The sequence below is a fragment of the Octopus sinensis genome, linkage group LG6 (assembly GCF_006345805.1).
Source record: "Octopus sinensis linkage group LG6, ASM634580v1, whole genome shotgun sequence".
Taxonomy (NCBI): domain Eukaryota; kingdom Metazoa; phylum Mollusca; class Cephalopoda; order Octopoda; family Octopodidae; genus Octopus; species Octopus sinensis.
This window is the reverse complement of record NC_043002.1, coordinates 40627916-40655379: the sequence shown is the minus strand read 5'-3', so window position 1 is coordinate 40655379 and position 27464 is coordinate 40627916. Positions and strand designations below refer to the sequence as shown.

The 27464-nt window shown below is 35.5% G+C and overlaps 1 protein-coding gene across 4 annotated transcripts in view; it reads left to right on the top strand.

The window, feature by feature from the left end:
• Positions 1-27464, top strand: part of LOC115213094 (copine-8) — a 266723-nt gene that overhangs the window by 72769 nt on the left and 166490 nt on the right. For all 4 annotated transcript variants that reach the window (XM_029782016.2, XM_029782015.2, XM_029782017.2 and 1 more), the window contains exons 3-4: positions 3691-3737; positions 17927-18030. In XM_029782016.2, the coding sequence (XP_029637876.1) occupies positions 3691-3737; positions 17927-18030 (151 nt within the window). The remainder of the gene's footprint in view (positions 1-3690; positions 3738-17926; positions 18031-27464) is intronic.

Below are 27464 nucleotides of genomic sequence, written 5' to 3'. Positions count from 1 at the left end.
GGTGGCACATAAAAAGCACCATTTGAGTGTTGGGTCTCATGGAGGTAGTGACAGGTGACCAAGACTCTTGGTGACATACTTTGCTTGTGTTGACCTGTCAAGCCAAGTGAGGCCATAGTTGTGGCTGATACCAGTGTCTGATCAATGCCGGCGGCACTTAGAATCACCCACTACACTCTCGAAGTGGTTGGCATTAGCAAAGGCATCCAGCCATAGAAACCTTGTCAAATCAGATTGGAACCTGGTGCAGCAACCCCACCCTAACTTACAAGTCTTCAATCAAACCGTCCAAGCCATGCCAGCATGAAAAGCAGATGTTAATGTTGATGATATATATATATATATATATAGATAGACAGTCAAACATATACACACACACATATATATATAATATATATAATATATGGAGAGAGAGAGAGAGAGATACACACACACATACATATATACACAACAGATTTCTTAGAGTTTGAGTCTACCAAATCCACTCACAAGGCTTTGATCAGCTATAATAGAAGACACTTACCCAAAGTACCATGCAGTGGGACTGAACCCAGAACCATGTGGTTGGAAAGCAAACATCTTACCACACAACCACACCAGTGAATTATTTCTGAAGACTATGCCTTGTCACAGAACCATAAATAATCATCATCAACATCATTGTCAACATCATCATCATCATCATCATTTTATGCATATTTTTCTATGATTGCATGGATATCAAATGAAGGCATGTTGGAGGAGTGTTTGCTATGGCCAGGTGTCCTTCTTGTTGCCAACCCCCACATGTTCCCAGATGAGATAGTTATCTCTGTCTATCAAACAACAAACAACTTAGGCATGCTTTAGGCAATAAAAAAAAAATGGAAACAAATGACAACTATGTGAAGTATAAATGATCCTTTTGTTTGCAAAGTTCATGCAACATTTCAAGATGTATGAAGAAGTCTGGACATTTTTTGTGACGGACAGCATGCAAAGGACAGTTTCAGTCATTAGATTGCAGCCATTCTGGAGCACTGCCTTGATGGGTTTAGTCAAACAAAATGACCCCAGTATTTATCTTTAAGCTTGTAACTTGTTCTGTTAATCTCTCATGCTGAATTGTTAAATTACTGCAACATAAACAACAAACCAGCACTAATTGGTAGGTGATGGTGGGAAATGAACATAAATACAAAGATATGCTCGCACATATGCACATACATGCATACACACACACACACACACGTTCGTGTGTTTGCTTCTTTCAGTTTCTGTCTACTTAAAAGGCTTTGGTTAGCCTGAGGGTATCATAAAAGATATTTGCCCAAGTTGTCACAAAGTGGAACTGATCCTGGGACTGTGTGATTGGGAGGTAAACTTCTTAACACACAGCCATACCTGCACCTTTGTTTACAATCAGTGAGAAAAACATGTGTAGACTTGAAAATAGAACCTCACTCATACAAAACCACACACACACTCACAACCATAAATATATATATGTGTCTGTGTGTGTGTATGTATATATATTATATTATAATTATATTATATTTATCATTCTTTTTATACTTTTTGATAAAAAAAATATTCAAATTTTAAATTTTATATATATTATATTAATTATATTTATATTATTTGTTATTTATGTATTGGTTTATGTCTATCACTGTTTGAGTAACCTAATAGTGGTTTTATCTCTAATTCATATTTTATATATATATATATGACAGTCTTCTTTCAGTTTTTGTCTCACAAATCCACTCAAAAGTAGTTAAATGCTTTGTTCAAGGAATCACTACAACACTTGAATTCATCATTTTCTGCCTGATTTGCAATACTTTACTGACACTAAAAATAAACTGATTTATCAAACTGTTGGTCTTATCATTATATATGACTATAAAGCATGAACATTTTATCTTCAGGACATCAAAAAAACTGAAGCATTTCTTTCTGCAAATGCTCTGTACCATCTTAAACATCAAATAGGAGGACTACACAACCAACAATGTAGTCCTAGAAAAGAAAATTAACAGTTGAAGCATAGAAGCACATACACACACACATGCATGGTTGTGTGGTTAAGAAACTCACTTTGTAGCCAGATGGTTTCAGGTTCAGTCCCACAGTGCAGAACCTTGGACAATCATCTACTGTAATCTTGGTTAACCAATGCCTTGTGAGTGAATTTAGTTCATGGAAACAATGTAAGGAACACAGGATTCAACAACAAAAACCATGCCTTCTACTGGCCCTTGCCATCTTTGTTATTGTTTGTTTTGCTCTAATATTGACATTTTCACTGACTAATAATACCATCAACATGAGGGATCACTTAGTGTGGAGGAAATTAATATTCTCAGACATGAGAAACAGCCACTGTCAATGATATATATGAAATGATGAAAGATTTGTCTGGTAACCCCCTTTCCATTTCAAAAATAATAGCATTGATATGTTATATATCTAAAAAACACTGAAAGTAAATATTGAAATGATGGATTTACAGTAGAGAAACTGAAAACACTTATTTTGAACAATTTTAAGTTTGGACTGAGAACTATGACAAAGCTGTATCTGAATGAAATTATGTACAGATAATAAATTGCTGGAAAATTAGAGGTGTTTCTCTCTCTCCCTCTCCCCCCCTTTCTCTCTCTCTCTCTCTCACTCCCCCCCTCTCTCTCTCCATATATATATATATATATATATATATATTTAAGAAATGCTGAAAGAAAATATTGAAAGTGATAGATTAGTAAATGAGAAGGTGAAACAAATTACTAAAAAAAATTTTAATGAATGCAAACTCGAAATAGCAAAGTGTGTACAAGAAAAGTAATTCATAAAGAAAGAAAAAGTTATTTGAGAATATAAGAAATTCAAGGCAATTTAGAGAGCTTTACTTTTGTCTCAGGAAAGTTTTGATATAGCTCTGGGGTATTCTGGTCAGAGAATTGAGAAGCTGGAAGTTGGTGTGAGTTTCATTGAAACACATACATAATCTCATTAGATTCCTAAACTAGCACACACATGCCTTCACACACACACACACACATGCATGCATGCAAAATGTTATCAGAATTATTTCCCCTAGGATCTGTTGAAATCTGTTGTTACTTGGCTAATACCTCAGGATGGAAATGGCATCAGGTTCAGTGTTCTTGGAAGGACTCAGAGTAGTGATTAGTATGAGTCCTGGGGCCTGGGGTTCAACACAAGTGTAATGAGAGGAGGAAACACTTGTGTAGAAGAGGGATGAGTCTAACAAGCACTTAAAAGTAAAGGCCATTTTAGCTGCAATGGAAAAGGTAGAGAGAGCAGACAGCTCACCTGTAAGCCAGAGAATCCATTCTCTGGCTTACAGAGTATGGTTGTGAGTGACTTTATGACAATCAGTTTGGTAACTTTTTCTGGGTAGGCCTTGGATATTTATTCAGCAGTACCCCATGTGGGCTGCAACTACACTTTGTAAAGTGCCAGCAATAGCTTGGGGCTGTAAAGTTTGTTTTTCTGTTGTTGATTACTGACCTAGTTGATCACTTATCAACAAGGTGCTACTGTTTAATTAACTCCATATAACATTATTTATGTCATGATCAACTGGTGCTCAGTTAATTACATAAATATGTACTGGACAATTTTATAGTTAATTTGTTTTAGAATTATGTTATAAGATTCTTACTGTGAATATTTATTTTCTAGTGTGTGTGCTGTTTACACAGGATCCTGGAAGTAAGAAATGGACTGAGGTGAGTTTATAATCTTTTTTAAACACAAATTTCTCTTGAAAGTTAAATGATTGGTATTATAAATTGCCTCCATTATTGACTTGAAATATCTGCTTTTCAGAAACATTTAATACACATGTGCTTGAAAAAAAGACAATGTAGAATGTTTTGTAAAAAAACATTTACACACAAAAGCATGACTAATCAGTGACATTAATGCTTGACTGATTTCATAAAGCCTCAGATTTATGAAGAGAACTGGCTGCATGTTATGACCTTGTTTTAGTAACTACCAGTTCAATTTCTAAAGAGTAGATTGACCGAATATTTGTTCACTGCATCCTACACCAGTGATTTCTTGCAATGTTGTTGCCTTTGATATCAGAAATATTTTGGGCCATATCTAGCATAAGAACCTTCTAGCTAAGATACTTGTCTAAGGACTCAATTTGTCATTAGTTGAAATGGAATATTTTGTGTCAGACCAATCCATGGCAGCATACTCTAAGAGGAGGGAGCTCTCTGATACACATTCTATCAACCCTAGTGTGCAGTAGCATCATAGAGAAAGCCTCCAGCTTCATTGCCTGCTTTACATCCAACTCCACGTTGCAAACACTTAACAAATTTCTTCTAAATCTTTCCCCTTCCACCCTTTCAGGTCAACTACCTTGCATTCACATGCCATGTCAGAAAGTAGTTCCAATCGGTTTAAACCAAAAAAGGTCACTGACCCCAACAATATCCCTTCAATTATCTTCAAACATTGTACCCTATTATATTCATGAAATATTTCAGTCTCTCTCTTTCTTCAGCAATCTATTTTGATCTTTGGAAACACTACAGTGTGTCTCATTCTCAGGAAAGACAACCATTCTGACTCTGCGAACGATAACCCTATTGCACTCACATCCAATACCTTCTGGTTACAGAGAGAGACATTAACAATGATATAATGATGTGCTTCAGCACCTTAATAATGACCAGTACAGATTCTATAAAACTACACCCACTGGTGACACTTCTATGTCACACACCAATGGGTTCTTGCTTTGAAGATATTTGACAAAAGAAATCATAGTGTCATTTGATATCATTAAAGCTTTCAACCATGTCAAGCATGCAAATCTCCTACTGAAATTGCCTATGTGTGAACTCTGTTCATTTTTCCTTTTTTTTTTTTTTGATTAGGAGTTTTTTATCATTTCACTCTATCACAACTTGTGTTGTCAGAACTCTTTCTGTTCCTCAGTCTATTAACTTCAGTCAGCCCCAGGGTTTCGTTTTTGCTGATCATTCTTTTCTACACATCAATGACCTACTTGCCATCATGTCCAACAATGCCTACTCTTACCCAGAAGATACCTTTCTTCATCTTTCCCTCATCTTACCCAATCATGTATCATCCACATGCAACTTTGCATCACACATAAAACTTGTATGGATTCCATGGGAAAAGACCTTGAAAGCATTCTCCAATGAGGATATGTCAAACTTTGTCTTCTTCAGCAGCAAGGAAACACAAACACTACTCAGGAACAATAAAAAAAATCTTCACACCATACAGTTAGAGCCCTCACAATTGCTACAAATGTTAGGATTCACTCTCACTAAGGATCTCTCTTGATGAAAGCACATCCTTAACATAGCAGGAGTCACTTCCAAATATCTGACCCTCCTATTTAGAGATAGAAGTTATTTCAATCTTCAAGAGGCACAGGAGTGGCTGTGTGGTAAAAAGCTTGTTTCCCAACCACATGGTCCCAGGTTCACTGCATGGCACCTTCAACAAGTGTCTTCTACTATAGCCACGGGCCAACCAAAGCCTTGTGAGTGGATTTCGTAGGCTGAAACTGAAAAGAAGCCTGTCGTATGTATGTATGTATGCATGTATGTATGTAAGAATGTGTTTGTGTGTCTGTATTTGTTCCCATAACTTAGTGGTTTGGCAAAAAAAACTGATAGAATAAATACTAGGCTTACAAAGAATAAGTCCTGGAGTCGATTTCTTCAACTAAGGGTGGTACTCCAGCATGGCCACAGTCAAATGACTGAAACAAGTAAAAGAAGTAATTATCGAGTCTCTACAAAGCTTAGGTGAAGCATACAATGGAATATTGCTCCCACATATGGGACAGTACTGCTGCACATTCTAACATTCTAGTGTAATCTGGAAATGCTTGCCTGACTGATTGGTATAAATAAAGTCACTCAGGCATGATCCACCCTCTGGCCTATGGGTGTGCTGTCTTCTCTCTCTGCCATTTTTATTGCTATTATAATGGCCTCTGCTTGTTGGTGCTGGCTGAGCTCATACCATCTTCATTCAAGCTTTCTTGTCCTTCTCATCATCCTTGTTGTACCCAACTTTCCAGCCACTACACCTAGGTCTTCCTTCCAAGAATGTTGACTCTCTGGAACCCTTTCGGCCCTACTAATTTTTTTTTTTTTTGCAAGTTTTGATTTGCTGTGGTTCAAGAAGAAAATTAATATCATCAGTTTCACTGGTTTAGAGATCCTCCAAAAGTCTTGACAATGACTCTTCCTCTGGACTGAACAAGTAAAAGGAAAATAACAATTGGGTCAGAGTTACAGGTTACTAAAAGCAGTTATTACTATAGTAGCTAGCCCCAACTCATCTGTGGTTAAACAAAACTCAAATCATAGGTGTTCCTCACAAAATATCAGATCTTGTGCTTATGTGAGAAACATAGGTCAATTGTTTAACTGAATCATTAAAGAGTCAGACAACACCCCTAGATGAGATGGTGAAGATGCCGACGACCGCTTTGTTCAAAGCCTCCCTTGACCTCAAGTGGCCTGAACTCTTTACATGAACACCACCCTGTACTTAACTCCATGTCCCCTTACATGGCCTTGCTATTTGCTCTTGAGCCAAATTAACTAACTAACTAACTAACATATTTATTCTAACTAAGGTGGTGAGCTGGCAGAATTGTTTAGCACACTGGACAAAATAGTTAGTGATATTTCATCCATCTTTGTTTTGAGTTCATATTCGCCTAGGTTGACATTGCCTTTTATCCTTTCTGGGTCAATAAAATAAGTACCACTTGAGCACAGGGGTTGATATAATCGACTTTCTCTCTCCCCAAACTTACTGGCCTTGTGCTAAAATTTGAAACCAATGTTTCTTCTATCTTTTCCGTGCTCTATATTTCTTTTATCATTTCTCCTCCAAAGTTAACTTCTCCTTTCATCCTTCTGCAGTCAATAAATTAAACTACCAGTCAAGTACTATAGTCACTTGAATCGATTGGTCCTCTCTCTTCAAAATTGCCGGAGTTGTGCCTAAATTAGAAACAATTGTCATTACCATTACTGTAGAGTGACTTTGCCTTTCATACTTCCAGGGCTGGTAAAATAAAATACTAATCAAGTACTGATGTTAATGGAATTTACTAGACCTTCCCTTTAAAACTGCTGGCATTGTGCCTAAATTATTAGCAGTTATTATCATTATTACTACAGATTGACAATGACTTTGCTTTCCATTCTTCTGTGGCTGATAAACTAAGCACCAACCAAATGCTAAAGTCAATGTAATCAACTGTTTCCTCCCACCACATTTCTGGCTTCATTCCTGTATAAGAAATCCCTATTATTGTTGTTGTTCTCCATGCTTGGTGCTTCCATTTGCGATTCTGTGTTAATCCACACCATTTCTGTAATTCGTTCTTGTAATGCCCTTTCAAAACTCTTGTGATTAACAAGGAGATTATTATTATTATCATTATTTTAAAAATTCCTTTTTATCATTCTTAACATAGAATGAATTCTGAAACAATACCCCCATTGTCCGTTACAATTTACCTTTCTTGAACAAGTATTTACTGCCCTGACATACATCCTATAGAGAAAACGTCCTGTTCTCCTATTGTAGTCTCACTAAAACTCTGCCTCAGCAAAGGACATTTGTTTCTTTATATTCATTCAATTCTGCAAAACAGCTATTTATGATTTGGTTGATATTTTCTCTTGACTATTCAAACAAAATGTATAGCACATGAATTAAAGTATTTGATGATTGTAGGAGAAAATACTAACCTTCTATCATAGATATGGTAGAAGCAGATAACAATCTGTAACAAATCAATATTTAATAGTAATGCTAATGCCTTACAGAAACACAGAACTTTGAAAGCCATTTCCCTGTATGGCTTCCTTTCCACCAACTAACTTCTCTATTTTTTTAATATATTTTTGTATGAATTTTTTTACCATTTTGTTTTTTTTATTACTCTTTCTGTTTGCTTTCTTTTTTATTTGTTTTATGTTATTTTTTTGTTTTGTTTTATTTCTGAATTTACTATTGCTATGGTTTCTAGAATATAGAGACATATTTGTACATTGGTATGAAATGCTATCAAAACTTGGAACAAATAACAATCATGTCACATATTTTCCCCAATTAGCTATGATTAATTGAAAGGAAAAAAAATATATCCCTCATAATCCTATTAATAAAACAGGGAAAAAAATATTTAAAATAATTAAATAAAACAACATCCCAAATTTTAAACCTGCTTGCAGATTTTTCATTAACTCAATCCTGGGAACTCTTCCATCAGTATTTAGTCCTTCTATTTCTCTTTCTTCCTTCTTTTTTTCTTTTTTTACTCCTGTAATGGCTGAAATAAATTTAATTCTATCATATTTCTGATTTAGGAAAGAGAATAATGTTGGTCTGATGAACAATTTATCAATATGAAATAGTTTAAAATATTCTCCAAAACATAATGTAGAAACAGTACTCATTATCAAAAAGAAGAAAATGAGAAGCAAATAAAATGTCACAGAAATTGATATTGTTAGCATTGAGTCTTTTTTTAAAAGCCATTTATGAATTGATTCTTTTGTTCATCATCATCATCATTTAGTGTCCGTTTTCCATGCTGGCATGGGTTGGATGGTTTGACTGGAACTGGTAAGCTGGAGAGCTGCACCATACTCCAGCCTGTCTTGACTTGGTTTGTATGGCTGGATGCCCTTCCTAACGCCAACCACACCACAATGTGTAACACCTGCCTTTTTTGGATTACTGGCATGATTGCCTTTAATGCGTCACTGCTGACTTCAGTCACTGGGCTGTGACTATACTTTAATAGTTTACCTGATCATATCAAGTAGTACTTATTTTCAAGTCTGGAACTTACTATATTGATATCGACTTGTTGAACTACTAGGTTACAGGACACAAGCAAACATGAAGATGGACATGAACACAACACACACACACACACAAATATATGGTGAGCTTCAGTACAGTTTCTGTCTACCAATTTTACAAGATATTGGTCCACCTCAGACCTTAGAAGGCACATGCCCAAAGTGCCATGCTGTAGGACCAAACCCAAAATCACATGTTTGCTTTAACCATTTAAACATGCCTAAGTACTGGTACTTATCCTGTCGGTCTCTTTTGCCAAACTGCTAAGTTATGGGGACATAATCACACCACCATTGGTTGTCAAGCAATGGTGGGGTACAAATACAAACACACACACATACACTCACACACATGATGGGCTTCTTTCAGTTCTATCTACCAGATCCACTAACAAGGCTTTGGTCTGCCTGAGGATATAGTAGGAGACACAAGGTGTCATGCAGTGGGGCTGAACCTGGGACCACAAGGTTGGGAAGCAAGCTTCTTATCATACAACCTTACCTGCACCTATAAATTATGTGCCCTAGGTGAAGATATGCCTGGTATTTGTTGTTTGATCACTGGTTGGATGTAAGGTAAATTCAAATCTGGCCGGAATTGAATGAAAAAGGCATAGAGGGATCATGATTTTGATCATCATCATCATATTTTGATGTTTATTCTTCCATGCTTGCATAGGTCAGATGAAACAGATTTTCTATAACCAGATGCCCTTCCTGTCACCAACCTTTATAACTAGACATGTTTTTCATGGAAGACTAGAAACGAACAACATCACTTGTGTGATGATGTTCTTTTACTAGCATCACATGATGTCAAGACAAGGACACGGACACACATACATGCATGCACATGCCAAATGCTGCAAAGCAGAATTGAGAATTAATTTTGCAAAGACTGAAACATTTCCTGTGCACTTTACATCGCTGAGACAAGAGAAGTTTAAGTTCCTCAATGCTTTATTCACAAGTGATGGGAAGCATGAAGCTGAATTGGATACTAGAATTGCAGATGCTGGTACAGTAATACACCAGCTCCAGCATTCAGTCTTCAGAAGAGGTGAGGTTGGTAAAAAAAAAAAAAAAGGCCAAACTTGCTATCTTCAGTTTGGTTTTTGTACCTATCCTCATTCATTTTTGGTTATGGATGTTGGTTAATTTCTTAGAGAGTAAGATCACAAATACAAGCAACAGAAATGGGGTTCTTATGAAGGATATCTGGAGTAATGTTACTTGATAGAGTGCATAGCTTGGTGATCAAGGAGTCTCTCTAGATTGAGCAGCTACTTCTCTACATTGAAAGGTCACAGCTCTAATATCATTGACATGGGATTAGAATGTCACAGGAAAGAATTCACCTGACAGGGTCTTCAAGTTGAGCCAACCAGCTGGACAGCTAGAAATAGATCAAGAATAAGATGATTGGATGATATCCATAGTTTCAGTTGTTCATGACTGAGATCCCCAGCTAGGAGGACTCTATCCCAACAACTCTCCCAGGAATAGTTGGCAGAGAAGATGGATGGTTGGAATATTATTCTGCTTGTCACTGCAAGTATCTGTTAAGCTTTTGGCAACTTTAACAATGGAATGAAATCAAATACCTAATCAAAATTTTTAGCTTAATGAAAATGATATTATGAAGTTCTATAAACAAAAATAAGAACATTTACAAAATTTGGAATTTCCACAGGTTCCACAAGTGGTGTAATAAATAATAAATTTTGGCTTCAAAGACTGACATTACTCCAAAGTCAGGAAATCGTTTGTTAACCTCTGACACTTTTACAAATGGTTGTCTCCGGAAATTTCTTATGGTAACTGATTTATTTGGGGTTTTCTTTCTATTTTTATGAATATTATTATTTATAGTTATATAAATTTTTTCACACATTCTTTGATGCCATACTTCAGGTAAATTCAACCTTTATATTAATCAGTGAATCACATCAGTTGATCACACAAAATATATTCTTCGGTTCATTATTTAGCTATTTGGATTTCCATTTCTTTTAAATTAAAAAAAGATTTTTAACCTGTTTCTTTTCGTTTTTACTTCTTTAGTTTGTTTTTAGTCCTTGAGTGTTTATTTTTTCTTATCAGTTTTTTCATTTCTGCCAGTTAAAATTATTTTCTATTTTAATAAAATCTTTCCTTTTTTTAATTTTTTTCACACTTCCCTTTCTTCTTATCACTCCACTTTCTTCAGTTTTATCCTACTCTTCCCATCTTCTTACTTTTAGTTATATGTGAAATCTTCATATTCTCCTCGATCTCCTCTTCTGCCTCTTCCTATCATTCCACCTCCATCTCATCAATCTCCCCTTCTTTCTCTTCCTCCCTCTTTTCTTCTTCTCCCCTCCTCTTCCACTGCATCCTTTCCAGTCTCCTTTTTCATTCTTTCCTTTACTCTTTTCTTTTTTTCAAGAAGTCATCATCATCATCATCATCATTATTATTATTATTATTATTATTATTATTATCATTATTATTATTATTATTATTATTATCATTATTATTATTATTATTATCATTATTATCATTATTATTATTATTATTATTATTATTATAATTATTATTATTATTATTAAGGTGATGAGCTGGCAGAGTCATTAGCACACTGGACAAAATACTTAGCGGTATTTTGCCTGTTGCTACATTCTGAGTTCAACTTTTGCTATGGTTGACTTTGCCTTTCACCCTTTCAGGGTCAATAAATTAAGTACCAGTGAAATTCTGGAGTCAATGTAATCAACTAGTCCTCTCCCACCAAAATTTCAGGTCTTGTGCCTCTAGTAGAAAGGATTATTATTATTAATTCCACTAAGGTCAACTTTTCCTTTCATCCCTTCAGGGTCAGTTCACTCCTCTCGCCACACATTCTGCATTTGTTGCTATCAGTAGTGTTGTCTATTCTGCACTTCATATAGATGGTCCTTCATACTTGTTCCTGAGCTGCACATATGTGTGTATTTGTCTTTATCTTCAGGTCACTTTTCCTCATCTACAGCCACCAGTCCTCTGTATCTGTCTTGGCGTTCACATCTCTTGCAAACTGACTGTACATTTTCTTTACCTTCCATGCTTTTTCTTTCTTTTTTTGTTCATTTCTTGTTTAAACTTTTCTTTTTTCTTTTATTATTATTATTGTTGTTGTTGTTATCTTTAAAAGGCTGTTTTAGCTTTCTGTTCTGTAATTCTTTGGGTTTTTTTAATGACCAGTAGAAATCCATTCATTGACATTGTGATGTTTTCGTTTGTGCATGTGTGTGTGTATGAGTGCATATACTGCTTTCTTAAATTACTAGCTATTTCTGTTGTTAATTAGTTGATAAGCAATATCTATGCAATTCACACACACTCACATTGCATGTATGTGTGTATATATATATATATACATATATTACCTTCTATCTTTACCTGAAATCATTGACAGTTTTAAAATATTTTAATTTCCTAAATTTTAATGCAAACATTTTCTTTCAGTAGATTTGTTTATTCCTGATAAAATCTATTATTTCTCTCATTATCATTATGTAGCATTATTTTTCTTATCAACTGTTTCAAGACCATTTTTTTTTCATCCATTGCCTGGTGGAATTCTGTGTTCTGTGGGGGTCTTTTTTTTATTTATTTACTTTTGTTTTATTTACTGTTTGGAAGAGTAGGAAAGTGTTTGTTATATCTAATATGTCATCATCATTCATCATCATTTTATTGTCCAGTTTTCCATTGTTGCATGGGTCCGATGGAATTTGTTGAGTCAGATTTTCAATGACTGGATACCCTCCCTGTCACCAACCCTCATCTGTTTCCAAGTAGGATTAATATTTCCCCATAACCAGATATGTTTTCACACCCTGGAAAAAATAAAAGGATTCTGCTTGCATTACATTAACATTTGTTTGCAACTATCACTTGATGTCAGGGCAAGGAGATAGTAACTGGCAATCTGTCAGTTATGATGACAAGGATTCCAGGTGAGCTAATCAATAAAACAGCATTCTTGTCAAATTGATATGAGTGCTTCACCAACATGCATACTTTTAATGTAGTTCTCAGGGAGATTCAGCGTGATACAGAGTGTGACAAAGCTGGCCTTTTGAATTACAGGTATGACTCATTTTCGCCAATTGAGTGGACTGGAGCATCATGAAATAAAGTGTGTTGCTGAAGGACATAATGTGCAACCTGAAATCAAACTCATGACCTTACGATCATGAGCCAAATACCCTAAACACTAAACAACATACCTTCATTTGACAGTAGCACACACACACACACAGAGTCATATATATATATATATATATATATATATATATATAACAAAGTGGAGTTGTAAGGTACCGCACAAGTGGGATTATATACAAAAGAAGGTTTGAATTGCATTTTCAAACCTTCTTTCATATATATATATATATATATATATATATATATATATATAGATGACTGGCCCTTGTGCCGGTGGCACATAAAAGCAGCCACTACACTCTCAGAGTGGTTGGCGTTAGGAAGGGCATCCAGCTGTAGAAACTCTGCCAGATCAGATTGGAGCTTGGTGCAGCCATCTGGTTCGCCAGTCTTCAGTCAAATCGTCCAATCCATGCTAGCATGGAAAACGGACGTTAAACGATGATGATGATGATATGTATACATACAAGAGGCTTCTTCTAGTTTCTATCTGCCAGATCTGACTTACAAGGCTACAGCAGAAGACATTTTCCAAAAGTGCTATGCAAAGGGATTGAAACCAGAACTATGTGGTTGGAAAGCAACCTGCTTAACCACACAGCTATGCTTGCATCTATGTTGTATTGTGGGAGTTTTTCTGTTGTTTCTAATATTGTTCTTGGTCATTGTAAATGCATTGTACTACAGCAAATTCTTGAGAAGACCTGTCAAGCCAAGTGAGATCGCAATCATGGCCAATACTGGTGTTTCTTAACTGGCAACCATGCTGGTGGCATGTAAAAAGTGCCCACTACACTCTTGGAGCAGTTGGCATTAGGAAGGGCATCCAGCTGTAGAAACCATGCCAAATCAGATTGGAACCTGGTGCAGTTTCCCGGCTTACCAATTTTCAGTCAAACCATCCAACTCATGCCAACATGGTAAACAGACTTTAAATGATGGTGATGATGATGATGATGATGGTGATGCATTGGGAGATGCATTAGATATTCTGTCTGAACGAACTAACAGTATTTTGTGAATGTGTTGATGTGTAATAGGGGGTTATTTTTTGGATGGTATATATATATATATATATATATATATATAAACGTTGGTTCTGTTACTCTGTTTATTCATTTTCTTTCTTTTATTTTCTTTTTCATTGTTATACACAGTGAACCAATTATCAGCATGATTTTTACTTTCATGTTTCACATCAACCTAATTTCTATTTTGAGGTCTTAGACAGTTTTTTTGGAAGGTTTGATTTGATGAGAAGAGACTGATAAATGTGTCAGATCCCTGTCACGCCCTGTAGGTTTTTCTTTTCTTTCTTTTATTTTCTTTTTCATTGTTATACACAGGTGCAGGAGTGGCTGTGTGGTAAGAAGCTTGCTTCCCAACCACATGGTTTTGGGTTCAGTCCCACTGCATGGTTCCTTGGGCAAGTGTCTTCTACTTTAGTCTCAGGCTGACTAAAGCCTTGAGAGTGGATTTGGAAGAAAGAAACTGAAAGAAGCCCATTGTATTTATATATATATATATGTATGTATTTGTGAGTCTGAGTTTGTCCCCCATTGCTTGACAAATTATTGTTTATATCCCCCTTAGCAGTTTAGTAAAAGAGACCAATAGAATAAGTACTAGGCTTACAAAGAATAACTCTTGGGGATGATTTGCTCAACTAAAGGTGGTGCTCCAGCATGGCCACAGTCAAATGACTGAAATAAGTAAAAGAATAAAACAATACACACACACACACACACATGTGCAAGCAGAGCTTTGTGGTTAAGAAGTTTACTATGCAGCTACGTGGTTTTCAGTTCAGTCATGGTTCCTTGAGCAAGTATCTTCTACTATAGACCTGGACAAACCAATGCCTTGTAAATTTGGTAGATGGAAACTGTATGTAAGTGTATGTGTGTCTTTGTTTGTTCCTCCACACAAACATACCATTTGACAACTGGTGTTGGTTTGTTTATGTCCCTCGTAACCTAGTGGTTCAGCAAAAGAGACTAATAGAATAAGTACCAGATTTTCAAAATAAGTACTGGAATTAATTTGTATATTCTACTGAACTCATCAATATAGTTGCCCTAGTATTTGTAACTTGGTTTCGGTACCCACTTGAACCAATACTTTCCAAAATGTACATATGATTTGAGACTCAATCACTTGGCTTCTTGTTTATGATGTACATAAGCACACAACTTTAGGTGGCAGCTCAAGTTGTTTTCATGACCTATATAAACACAAATTCTTAAGTGATAGCTCAACTTGTCCTTTATGACTAACATAAACAAAATATTTAGCATAGCTCAAATTGTCTTTTAAAACCCACAAAAACATAATGTTTAGTGGTAGATGCATTTGTTGTCATGACCCACATAAAACAAGTTTTAGTGATATCTAATCTTGTCCATAATAATTTACATACATGCAAAATATTTAATAGCATTTCAACTTGTCCTTCATGAGTAACATAAATGAAATTTTTAGTGGCATCTCAATTTCTCCTACTTGTTTTACATAAACACAAAATCCTTAGAATACAGCCCAGTTTGTCTTCATGACCTACACAGCACAAAATAAATAAAATCTCTTGTTGCTCTCAACTTGTCCTTTATGATCCTCATAACCATGAAATATATTTGCAATTTGTCCTTTAAGACCTGCATAACAAAAATTTTGTAGTGATGGTTCTGCTTTTCTTCTTGACCAAAAAACACAATGTTTAGGGCATCACAGCTTGTCCATCTTGACCTACATAAAATCTTAAGTGATATCTCATCATAATAAGGCTTTGGTGACAAAACAGAATTATCCCTTGCATATGATTGAAACACTTTCCTCAGTATTCTTGGCTACTTACATTTTACATTTAAATTGTTTACAGGAAGAGCATTCAGAACCAAAGGAGGAAAAGTTTAGTACAAAAAATTTAATCACTTTTTAATTTACAAAATTCTCCAGCTCTTGCTGGACATGGCAAAAAGAATGAAACAATACAAACAAAATTTTTAGTATGTTACCTTTAAGTAGATGAATGTTTTACATGCATTTCCTATCATATCCTCTCTACTGGACTTCAAACAATATCTTTGGTCTTAAATTTATTTAATTTTTTTCTTTCTATTAATTTTCCTTTTTGTCTTCTGCTACTTCCAGTGTTCTTTATTATAAATCAAATTGAATCATTGATTTGTTTTCTTTTTTAGAAAAACATTTGTTGTTTACAATATGATATTTTCATGAACAGCATAAAAAAAAAAGAAATAAAACTAAATAAAGATCATCTTAGCTTATTGTTTATTAAACTATATAAGTTGACATGATAACTTAGACTGACGGCTTTATTTGTTTAATCGCAGTAAGCTATCTAGAAAAGGGAAAGAGAAAAAATAAAGAGACACAAAGCCAATAAAATGTTGAATTCGAAAGTTATATTCATAAAATCTATTCCACTGTTTGAATTATTTGTTACTTTTAGCTGCCATAGAACATCACTGATTTCCTTGGATTCCTATTTTACTATATTTATACTTTGTTGTATTATGCAACAGGGTTGCAGAGTGGTGGTGGTGGTGTTTAGCAGCTTTGCTACAGACTATAAGACTACTGTTCTTTAGGCCACATCAGCCTTGATAAAGCAGACTTATGATCAAAGATGTTACAGCCATGACTTTTCTGTCTTTCTTTCAAATACATACATATACATATGTGTATGTATGTGTGTGTGTATATATATATATATATATATATATATATATATATATATATATTTACAAACAGTTAACTATATGTCCAATCATAGAGTGACCAATGGTTTCGCATCCCAAAAGTGCTAGGCCATTGAGTTTGATGAGTTGTCTGTAAAGCCTAGTTCTTTATGGATGTAGAACCATTGCTCACTCAATGACTGGAGATATATTTAACTGCTTGTAAAAATATTACTGGTCTATTCTTCAGATTGTGCTTCTGTATGGGATATATGATCCACTGACAATATATATATATATATATATATATATTATATATATATATATGTATGTATAAAGGGAGAGAAAGAGAGAATCTTCATTTAAAGTAGAACGGTGTTATTTGACGGAGATTTGGCTATCTCATTCACTCATTATAAAGTATTATTTACAGTGTGATGGATGTGATAAGCTACAGCAGTGTTATTGTTTACACTTTATTGTAAATATTTTAATATCAGACTGGAGTCTGGTGCAGCCTTCCAGCGTGCCAGCCCAGTCAAACCATCCAACCCATGCCAGCCTTTATTGTAAGGCAGTAAACTAGCAGAATCATTAGTGTGTCAGACTAAAAAGTTAGCAGAATTTTTTCCCATTCCATATACTCTGAGTTCAAATGTCATCAAGGCTGACTTTGTTCTTCACCCTTTCAAGGTCAATAGAATAAATACCTATTTCTTTATTACCCACAAGGGGCTAAACACAGAGGGGACAAACAAGGACAGACATAGGTATTAAGTCGATTACATCGACCCCAGTGCATAACTGGTACTTAATTTATCGACCCCGAAAGGATGAAAGGCAAAGTCGACCTCAGCGGAATTCGAACTCACAACGTAACGCAGACGAAATACCGCTAAGCATTTCGCCCGGCGTGCTAACGTTTCTGCCAGCTCGCCGCCTTATCCAATAGAATAAATACCAGTTAAGCCCTGTAGTTGCTGGCCTTGTGCCAAAATAATCTGACCATTGTTTTACAGTATGTAGTAGTTCTGTATGAAAGTTGTATTTGATATGATATATCAAATATGCTGCAATTTTTATTGAAAACATTGCTTTCTATATTTCTTTTGATTTATTTATTTTCAGTTTGGGCGGACAGAAATAATCTGGAATAACTTAAATCCAGATTTTGTCAAGAAATTCATCATCCATTACTTCTTTGAGGAATGCCAAAAATTGAAGTTCGAAATGTAAGTAAAATACAGTATATTTCCATATATATTTTTGAACAAAATTTGATGGTAAATTTTTCAGTCTTTAGAATATTTAATTACCATATATGACAGTAAATAAGACACACTTTTTTTACAATATATTGTCACAAAATATCACCCCAGGACCTATATGTAAAGCTGGGCCTATATTACATGCTTTAAAGCACAAAAATCTTTTTTCACTTGAATATATGCTGCTGCAATTGGGCTGCACTAATATGCAGATATGTCTTTTATGCCATCAAATACTGTATGCACAATTTGTTGTGATGGAGCAGATTCATTGTCAAAGATTTTCCAACCATGAACAGCCCACCTTTTTACTTGATATTCTGCACTCAGGACTGCATCGTCCAATATGTCCTTCTTTCCAAAGATGATTTGAAGGAAATTTGGCTGCTTGAGTGACCATGTAGAGCAGTGGTTCTCAACTGGTGTCCATATGGTTCTTGTGAGTCCATATAAAATTTCATTGTAAAAATTTATGCATAATAAATATTTAAACATTTTTTTATACAATTCCTAATAATATTTAATCATAGAAATATAGTAAGCTTTTAGACATTGAATGACTATAAGGGGCCTCTTCCCTTAGTAAAATAGGATTTAAAGGAGTCCATAGGCAAAAAATAATTGAGAAACAGTGATGTTGAGGCTTCCCCTCATTGCCTTGTTTATGCTGCGGCTGTAAAACAACTTCTCTGGTATTGATATTATAATAAAGATTTCTGGCAGTTCCATCATAGACATTGGCAATGTGAAAGGTATCTAAATGGTAGAAACAATACAAAAAAAAGCACAGCCAAAATCTCAGGAAGGAAATACACATACAGACAGACTCTGATATATACACATACTCACAAACAAACAACTATACAGTTTTATGTCTGTTGCTGTGTGTTCAAAAGGCTTGTACACCACTAAAATCAAGTCACCAGAACTGTATATACCTTTCAGTCTTCTTCCTGTCCATTGCTGAGCTTGAGACAGGTCATCGATCATCTGTTCTGTTGGTTATTTGTTTAAACAACTCCCAAGGGCCATCCTCCAGAAAGCCGAGTGTGTTTAGCCACTTGTCTTCAATCTGTGTATATGTATATGTATGCACATGTATGTCAGTATGTAGTTATTGTTTTCAATACAACACCCAGGCATGGCTGTGTGGTTAAGAAGTTTGCTTCCCAATCACATGGCTCTGGGTTCAGTCCCACTTCATGTTACTTTTGGCAGATTTCTTCTGTTATAGCCCCTGGCCAACCAAAGTAGATTTGATAAGAGAGAAACTGAAACAAGCTCAACATATATGTATATATAGAGTACAGATAAATCTCTCTTAAACTACTGTCCTGCATTCTATCAACAACTTCTTACTCCCTTATTTATATGATACCTTTTACTCCAACAACTCCATTGTAACAACTCTACAATTAAGTTAAAATTATAAAATTCATGCTCTAAAGTGATAGCACGTCTTGCATGTTCATTCTTTCTAATATATATGTCTAGTTATTTGTCTGTCTGTATGTATGTATGTATGTTTGTATGTATGTATGTATGAATATATGTATGTATGTATGAGTGTGTGTATGTTTGTGTCTCTTTGTCTTGCCCTCATAATATACTTGTAAATGAATGTCACTGTCATACAAGCAGCATCTTTCATTTCCAATATTCTGCAAAAGCCTGTTTCCTTCCTTGAAAACAGTTAAGAGTTGACAACAGCAGGTGCATATGACTGTAGGAAATCTGCTTCAACAAACTTCATCCAACCTATGCAAGGATGAAAACGTGGACATTAAAACGGTGATGATGGCCTGACTGGCTCCCATGCCAGTGGTGCGTAAAAAGCACCATTCAAACGTGGTCCAATGCCAGTGCTGTCTGACTGGCCCCTGTGCTGGTGGCATGTAAAAATCACCCACTACACTCTCGGAGTGGTTGATATTAGGAAGGGCATCCAGCTGTAGAAACCTTGCCAGATCAGATTGGAGCCTGGTGCAGCTTCCTGGCTTGCCAGTCCTCAAACCGTCCAACCCATGCCAGCATGGAAAGCAGACATTAAACGATTATGTTGAGGATGATCGAATGAATGATTGAATCATCATCATCATTTTAATGTCTACTTTTCTATCCTTGCATGGGTCAGATGAGAGTATGTTGGGGCAGTTTTCTATAGTTGGATGCTCCTCCTGTTACTAAATATATATGTGTGTGTGTGTATGTATATATATATACACACACACACATACACATATATAAATGAATAGATGATATACTTAACTTTTCCATTAAAGAAAGATCAAGAGAAACAGTACTCCATTTGGTAAGAGATAAATATACTTTAATGTACACAGTATATAGTTTTGAGCTACTAATAGTTTCCTACATTGAAGATATTATCTAGGCAAGTTTTAAAACATGCCTGGTGTTTCCAAGTTATCTTCAGGCTTATTACATCTGTTTTCCATAATGTCATGGGTTGAATGGGGCAGAAGGCCATGTGTCACATGTCTCAGCTTTTAGCAGGGTTTCTCTATAGCTGGCTGCTCTCCTTAACACCAACCATTTTACATACAAAAGTGTACCAAGTGCATTTTATTTTTTCACTTTGTATGTGTGTATTGTGATACCTGCACTAGACATTTTGTACTATCTTCTGCACAATTACAGAATTCTCTTGACCCAAACATCATCTTTGCTTATGTATGAGTGTGCATGTTCTTGTATCCATCCTCTTCTATCTATCTGTCCACCTTTCCTCTTTACTGCAAGGTAGGCTGGTCCAGGAGTCTGTGTGTGCATTTTGCATATGTATTTACAAATATATTTTATATTTTATTCACATACATTTTACTCCAATCTCAACCTACCTTGCAGTACATTTAAATCTTAAAAGAGGATTTAAACCTAAAGCCAGCATGATAATATTAGAATGTTTTCCATAATAATATTTATTTTGGCTTAGGTTTTGGTTTATTGGTTAAGCCTATCTCTCACCCTTCTCTCTCTCTCTTTTGTTCTGTTCCCTTCCATCTTTACAATTATCTATTCTTGTTCTTGCATCTGTTGTTCTACCATTCTGTATGTGTCATGTGCCTATTGCCTATTTAATGCCCTGTTCTGTTGTTCTGTTCTGTTCTGCGTCTATCTATCTCTCACTTAACAATAGCTTCGTTTTTATATTCTGTGTGAGGAAAATCTTTATTTTAACTCATACCCTTATAAATTCAATCTGCAGTTAGATACGGTCTGAAGTGGGGAATTAACAGAATTTATTTGACAGTAGTGTGAACAAAAGAAAATCCAAAGGTTTCCTCTTCAATAATGCTGCAATGCTAACAGTAGCAGTAATAGGTTTAGATATATTGGTTGTAAATTTCACTTCACATGAATTTGTCTCAAAGGAAAATTAAGATGCTTTGAAGGATATTCTTTCAGCCTTCTTCAGCCTTTCATAACTTGGAAAAAAATCATGATGTTGATAATGATACTATATATATTCATGTGTGTGTATGGAAAGTTAAATGTTGTTTTATATCTGTCTATCTAGCTACCTATCTATTTATCTGTTTTTCTATCTATCTATCTGTCTGTCTGTCTTTATACATACATCCTAATCTATCTCTATATATATATATACATATATATGTATGTATGTATATATATTGTCAATGGAAGGCGGCGAGCTGGCAGAAACGTTAGCGCGCCGGGTGAAATGCTTAGCGGTATTTCGTCTGTCATTATGTTCTGAGTTCAAATTCCACCGAGGCCAACTTTGCCTTTCATCCTTTCGGGGTCGATAAATAAAGTACCAGTTTCACACTGGGGACGATATAATCGACTCAATCCCTTCGTCTGTCCTTGTTTGTCCCCTCTATGTTTAGCCCCTTCTGGGCAGTAAAGAAATATATATATTGTCAATGTATCATAAACCCGAAAAAGAAGCAGACTCTTGTCTTTGGCTTTAGAGTCTGATGAGATGTCTGCAAGGCTAAGTAAGGCCTTTGTGAATGCAAAACCGTTGGTCACTCTATGACCAAACAGTGACTTAATTACTTTTAATATATATATGCATGTATATGTGTGTGTGTGTGTGTGTGTGTGTATACATACATACATACATACATACATACATACATACATACATACATACATACATACATACATACATACATACATACATACATACATACATACATACATACATACATACATGCATGCATGCATGATCATTTAATGTCCGCCTTCCATGCTGGCATGGATGGGACAGTCTGATGGGAGCCAGCCAAGCAGAAGCCTGCACCAGACTTCTGTGACTGTTTTGGCAGGACTTTTACAGCTGGATGCCCTTCCTAACACAAACCACTCAGCAGAGTGAACTTAGTGCTTTTTGTGTGGCACAAACACAGGTGAGATCAATTTTGGCAAGGTTTCTACAGCTGGATGCCCTTCCAAATGCCAACCACTTTACAGTGTAGACTGGATACTTTTTAAGTTGTACCTGCACTGACAGGGTCACCAAGTAACTTGCAAAACAAAAATCTTTTGAGAATGGAAGGGGCATTGGAGGAGGTGATGTTGTGACAGATGATGAAAGGTTATAGTGAGACAGAGAGACAGAAACAGGTGTCTTGCTGTATAGGAGGTACAAGGTTACCCAACCGGAGAGAGAGAGAAAGATCAAGAATGAAGACAGAAACAGGTGTGCTGCCACAAAGGAGCTACATGGTTATCCAACCTAAAAGAAGTGCAGGAGAAGGGGAGAAATAGTGGGAGACAGCAGGATAAAGATGGAGGCAAAATACCAGGCATACTCATAATGGATGGATCAGAATATAAATGAGATGGTCGAGTAAAGAGAGAGAGAGATACAGATGGTGGCAAGTGCCAGGGTATACCCTTGAAGTTCAAAAGTCATAATATAAATGGCAGGATATTGCGAAAGAAGCATGATTAGAGAGTGCAGAGGTAAGGAGAAGTGAGTGGTGAAAACCTGGGTATATTTAGAGTGGGAGGGGAGGGGGGTGCTACCAGATAGCAATGATACAGAGAAACAGGGCTCTGAAGACAGGACTGGGGAGTGAGAGGTAGGCATGGTGTATGAAGGAGGAAATGTAAGGAAGAGAAGAGATATTGGTTTGTTGGAGTAGGGTGTGTGAAAAGTTTTCTTGTTATGTGTGGGTAGAATACACAGGTCAGGGGGGGGGCTATCAGATAGCAATAATACAGTGAGACAGGGCCAAGAGGACAGGATTGGGGAGTGGGAGGTAGGCATAGTGCATGAAGTGGAAATGCAAGGAAGAGAAGAGGTGTAGTTTGGTTTGTTATGGTAGGGTGTGAGAGAAGTTTTCTAGTTAAGCGTTGGTGGGACACACAGCACTTGTAGAACTCAGTTTCACCAACGTGGGCAGGTCTTCTCAAGAACCTCATATCATCAAACATCTCAGTCCATTGTCATTTCCTCTGTGAGGCCCAACATCCTGAGATCAGTCCTTACCACCTCATCCTACATCTTCCTGGGTCTCCCTCTTCCACAGGTACCATCCAGTTTCTGTGATTGGCACTTCTTTATGCAGCTGTCCTCATTCATACGCATCACATGTCCAAATCAACATAATCTTCTCTCTTGCATGCTGCATTTGATTCCTCTTATGCCCAACTTTTCTCTCAATACTTTTGCACTATGTTGTACATGTGCACTGGTGTTGCACATCCAACAGAGCATTTTGCCTTCATTTCTCTCCAGTTTACACATGGCTTCTGCATTCAGAGCCCATGTCTCACTACCATGGAGTATAACTGTTTGCACACAAGCATCATACAGTCTACCTTTCACTCTGAGAGAGAGTCCTTTTGTTGCCAACAGCAGTAATAGCTCTCTCCACCCTATTTTTATTCTAGAAACAATATTTCAGAGCATCCACCACCATTGCTAATTTGGTCACCTAGGTGACAAAAACTATCTACAACCTCAAGAGAGCCTCCTGAGTATTTGAGAGAATCTAAATTTAGTGTGCTTGTAATGCTTATTGTTCCTGCACATCTGCCACATACAAAGATGGCTTTATCTGTTATTCTACTTGTGATTCCACTGCACCTCTTATGTGTCCATAGTTTACATTGGGTGCACCGAATGGAATTTCTTCCAACTCCTTTCCTACATAATGAGCAGGCCCATTTACCTGATGTAAAGATAGTTTTATCTTCTTTCATGTGTATATGTGTGTGTGTGTGAGAGAGAGAGAGAGAGAGAGAGAGAGAGAGAGAGAGAGTTCTAAAAAGAAGTTTGTATTTTCGGATAAAACTAATAATCTTTATGAAGTTACAAATGATTTATATGATAAGTTGCTGAAAGATACCACATCCTCTAAATATAAGGAAACTAATGTAGAGAGATACTATATCAATGATGAAGCTAAATTCCTCACTAAACATAGTAATATTGATGGTAGATTAGAATGCTTAGCTAAGTGAGAAGTGTTTATTACTTTAAAAGACCATAACCCCAATTTTCTTCTTGTAGATTGTGAAACCCAGCAAGATCTGAAATTGGCTAGTAGCTAAAAAGAATACTTAGAAATATTAATGATACAATTAGGGAAATTACTGGGCTTCAACAATGGAATAACAGATTTACAGTAATAGATTGGTTTAAGAATATCAAGAATAAGGTTAAATTTACCCTCTTTGATATAGACTTTTATCCCTCTATATCTAGATTGCTGCATGATAAAGTTATTGAATTTATTAAATCATATGTTGATATTGACCCTGTAGACCTAAATTTTATCAGGTATGTGAGGAAAGCACTATTGTTCAGTAAAGGATTATCATGGGTAAAAAAGTTGCATAGCAGTGAACTATTTGATGTATCTATGGGGTCATATGATATTGCTTATATCTGTGATCTTATGGTTTTATCCATATCAAACACATTGAGATATAGATACCCATCTCATGACGTTGGCCTATAACCATGATGACAGTTTGGGCATTTCCCATGGGTGTGATGGTAACACCCTTGATAGATTTAGAAGGCATCTAATTCCTACCTTTTATAATTTAGGACTTAAAATTACAGATGCTACTAATCTCTCAATAGTTGATTATTTAGATGTTTCCCTAGATTTAAATTCCTTGTATAAACCTTTCCATAAGCCTAATGAGAAACTCGCATATATACATAAAAAATCTTGTTACCCTCCTTTAGTATTTAAAAACCTGATTTTAGTAACAGAGTGTTTAACCTCTCTTCTTCTAAAGAAATTTTCGAGAAAGCTGCCCCTTATTATAACAAGGCCCTAGCCGATAGTGGCTTCAAAGATACATTAATATAAATCCCTCTAATAATAATCAAAATATTAATAATAGTTCTAGTGGCATCAAAGATAAAGTTGTACATAACCACTCTAGTATTAATCAGGATAATAAGAAAACTAAAAGTAGGTCAAGGAAAATTTTTTGGTTCCTTCCTCTCTTTTCCTTTAATATAAAAATTAATATTGGTAAAAGATTCCTGTCTCTCCTAGATAAATATTTTCCAGCCCCTCACAGATACTGGTAAATATTTAATAGGCATTCTGTGAAATTATCATATAGCTGCTGCCCCAATATGAAGAGTAGCATTACACGTGATTAATACCAAGAGCCTGAATCCAGTTGCAACTGTCAAGACCCAGGATCCTGTCAACTTGACCAACGATGTATGACTAAATCTATTGTATATGAGGCAGAAGTTACTGCAACCCTGAATAATAATACAACTGATAAGAAGACTTATATTGGATTATGTGATGGTCAATTTAAAAATTGCAATGCCAATCACATAGCTTCCTGACATAGAGACAAAAGTAAAGTTCCTAAGTTGGCTAGCTGTGGACTTTGAAAGATAATGACGCACCACATGTGATTAAATGGAAAGAAATTGAGAAATCCATACCTCATGTGAATGGATTGAATAAATGTAGATTTTGTTTGGCTGAAAGAATGCAGATCCCGTTCAGCTCTAAGATTCCTAACTCTCTATTGATCTCCAGGTCAGAAATTTTCAGTGGTTGCATGCATATGAATAAATATATTTTGAAGAATTGAAAAATTTTGCTTATTTGTGACTGACTTGATATCTTTCCAGCTTTATCATTTAAGGTCTAAGGAGGATAGATCTTTTACCTTTTTACTTTATACTTTTTGAATTTTAGTTTTTGTTTTTCGTTTTCTGTTGTTTATTTTCTGCATTTTCTGTATGCTGCCTTCTCAGTTTTTTTGCATTTCTTCTATTATTCAATTTCTTTAGTTCGTTATGATATGTTGTTTGCACCTGAAGAATAGGTTTGAGTTTTCACAACATATGAAACTATTAGTAGCGCTTTAATACATGTATTGTGACCTTTAAATAAATAATAATTATCTCTCACCAGATGGAGTACTTTTTTTGTTGAGTTTTCTAACATGGATCAGTACATTATATATATGTGTATGTATATATATATATATATATATATATTTGAGGAGTTTCGTTGTAGGTATAAAAATATACCATAAACAAGTATTAAAAAATGGAGGCAAAAAAATGTAGAATCAGAAATAGATTTATTAATAAATTTATTTCTGATTTTACATTTCTGATTCTACATTTTCTTATACTCGTTTATGGTATATTTTCATACCTATAACGAAACTCCTCAAATATTAATTTCATATTCTTATTACTTGCTCTGGCTGATTTTTATGAATATGATGAATCTTTATTTGAAATCACTTTTTCTCTCTTTCTGGATCCCCCAAAAAGTCTGAATTGTTCTTTTTGAACTCATTTTTTCTCATATATATATATATACATACATACATACATACATACATACATATATATATATATATATATATATATATATATTATATATATATATATATTATATATATATATCATCATCATCATCATCGTTTAACGTCCGTTCTCCATGCTAGCATGGGTTGGACAGTTCGACCGGGGATCTGGGAAGCCAGAAGGCTGCACCAGGCTCCGGTCTTATCTGGCAATGTTTCTACAGCTGGATGCCCTTCCTAACGCCAACCGCTCCATGAGTGTAGTGGGTGCTTTTTACGTGCCACCGAAACGGAAGCCAGTCGAGGCGGCGCTGGCATCGGCCACGATTCGGATAGTGCTTTTTACGTATCTCCAGTCCAGGGGTCCTGGCATCTGCCGGGTGCCAATCATAGGATTGGTTCAATTTCGATTCCGATTTATATATATATATATATATACACACACACACGTATATATGTATATGTGTATATATATAAAATAAATAACAACAGATGGACAATTATTTATTTATTTATTACCCACCTCACTCAGAACCTGCTCCATTGTGTAGATCCAAAGTATACTATGGACTGTACATTTACTGAAA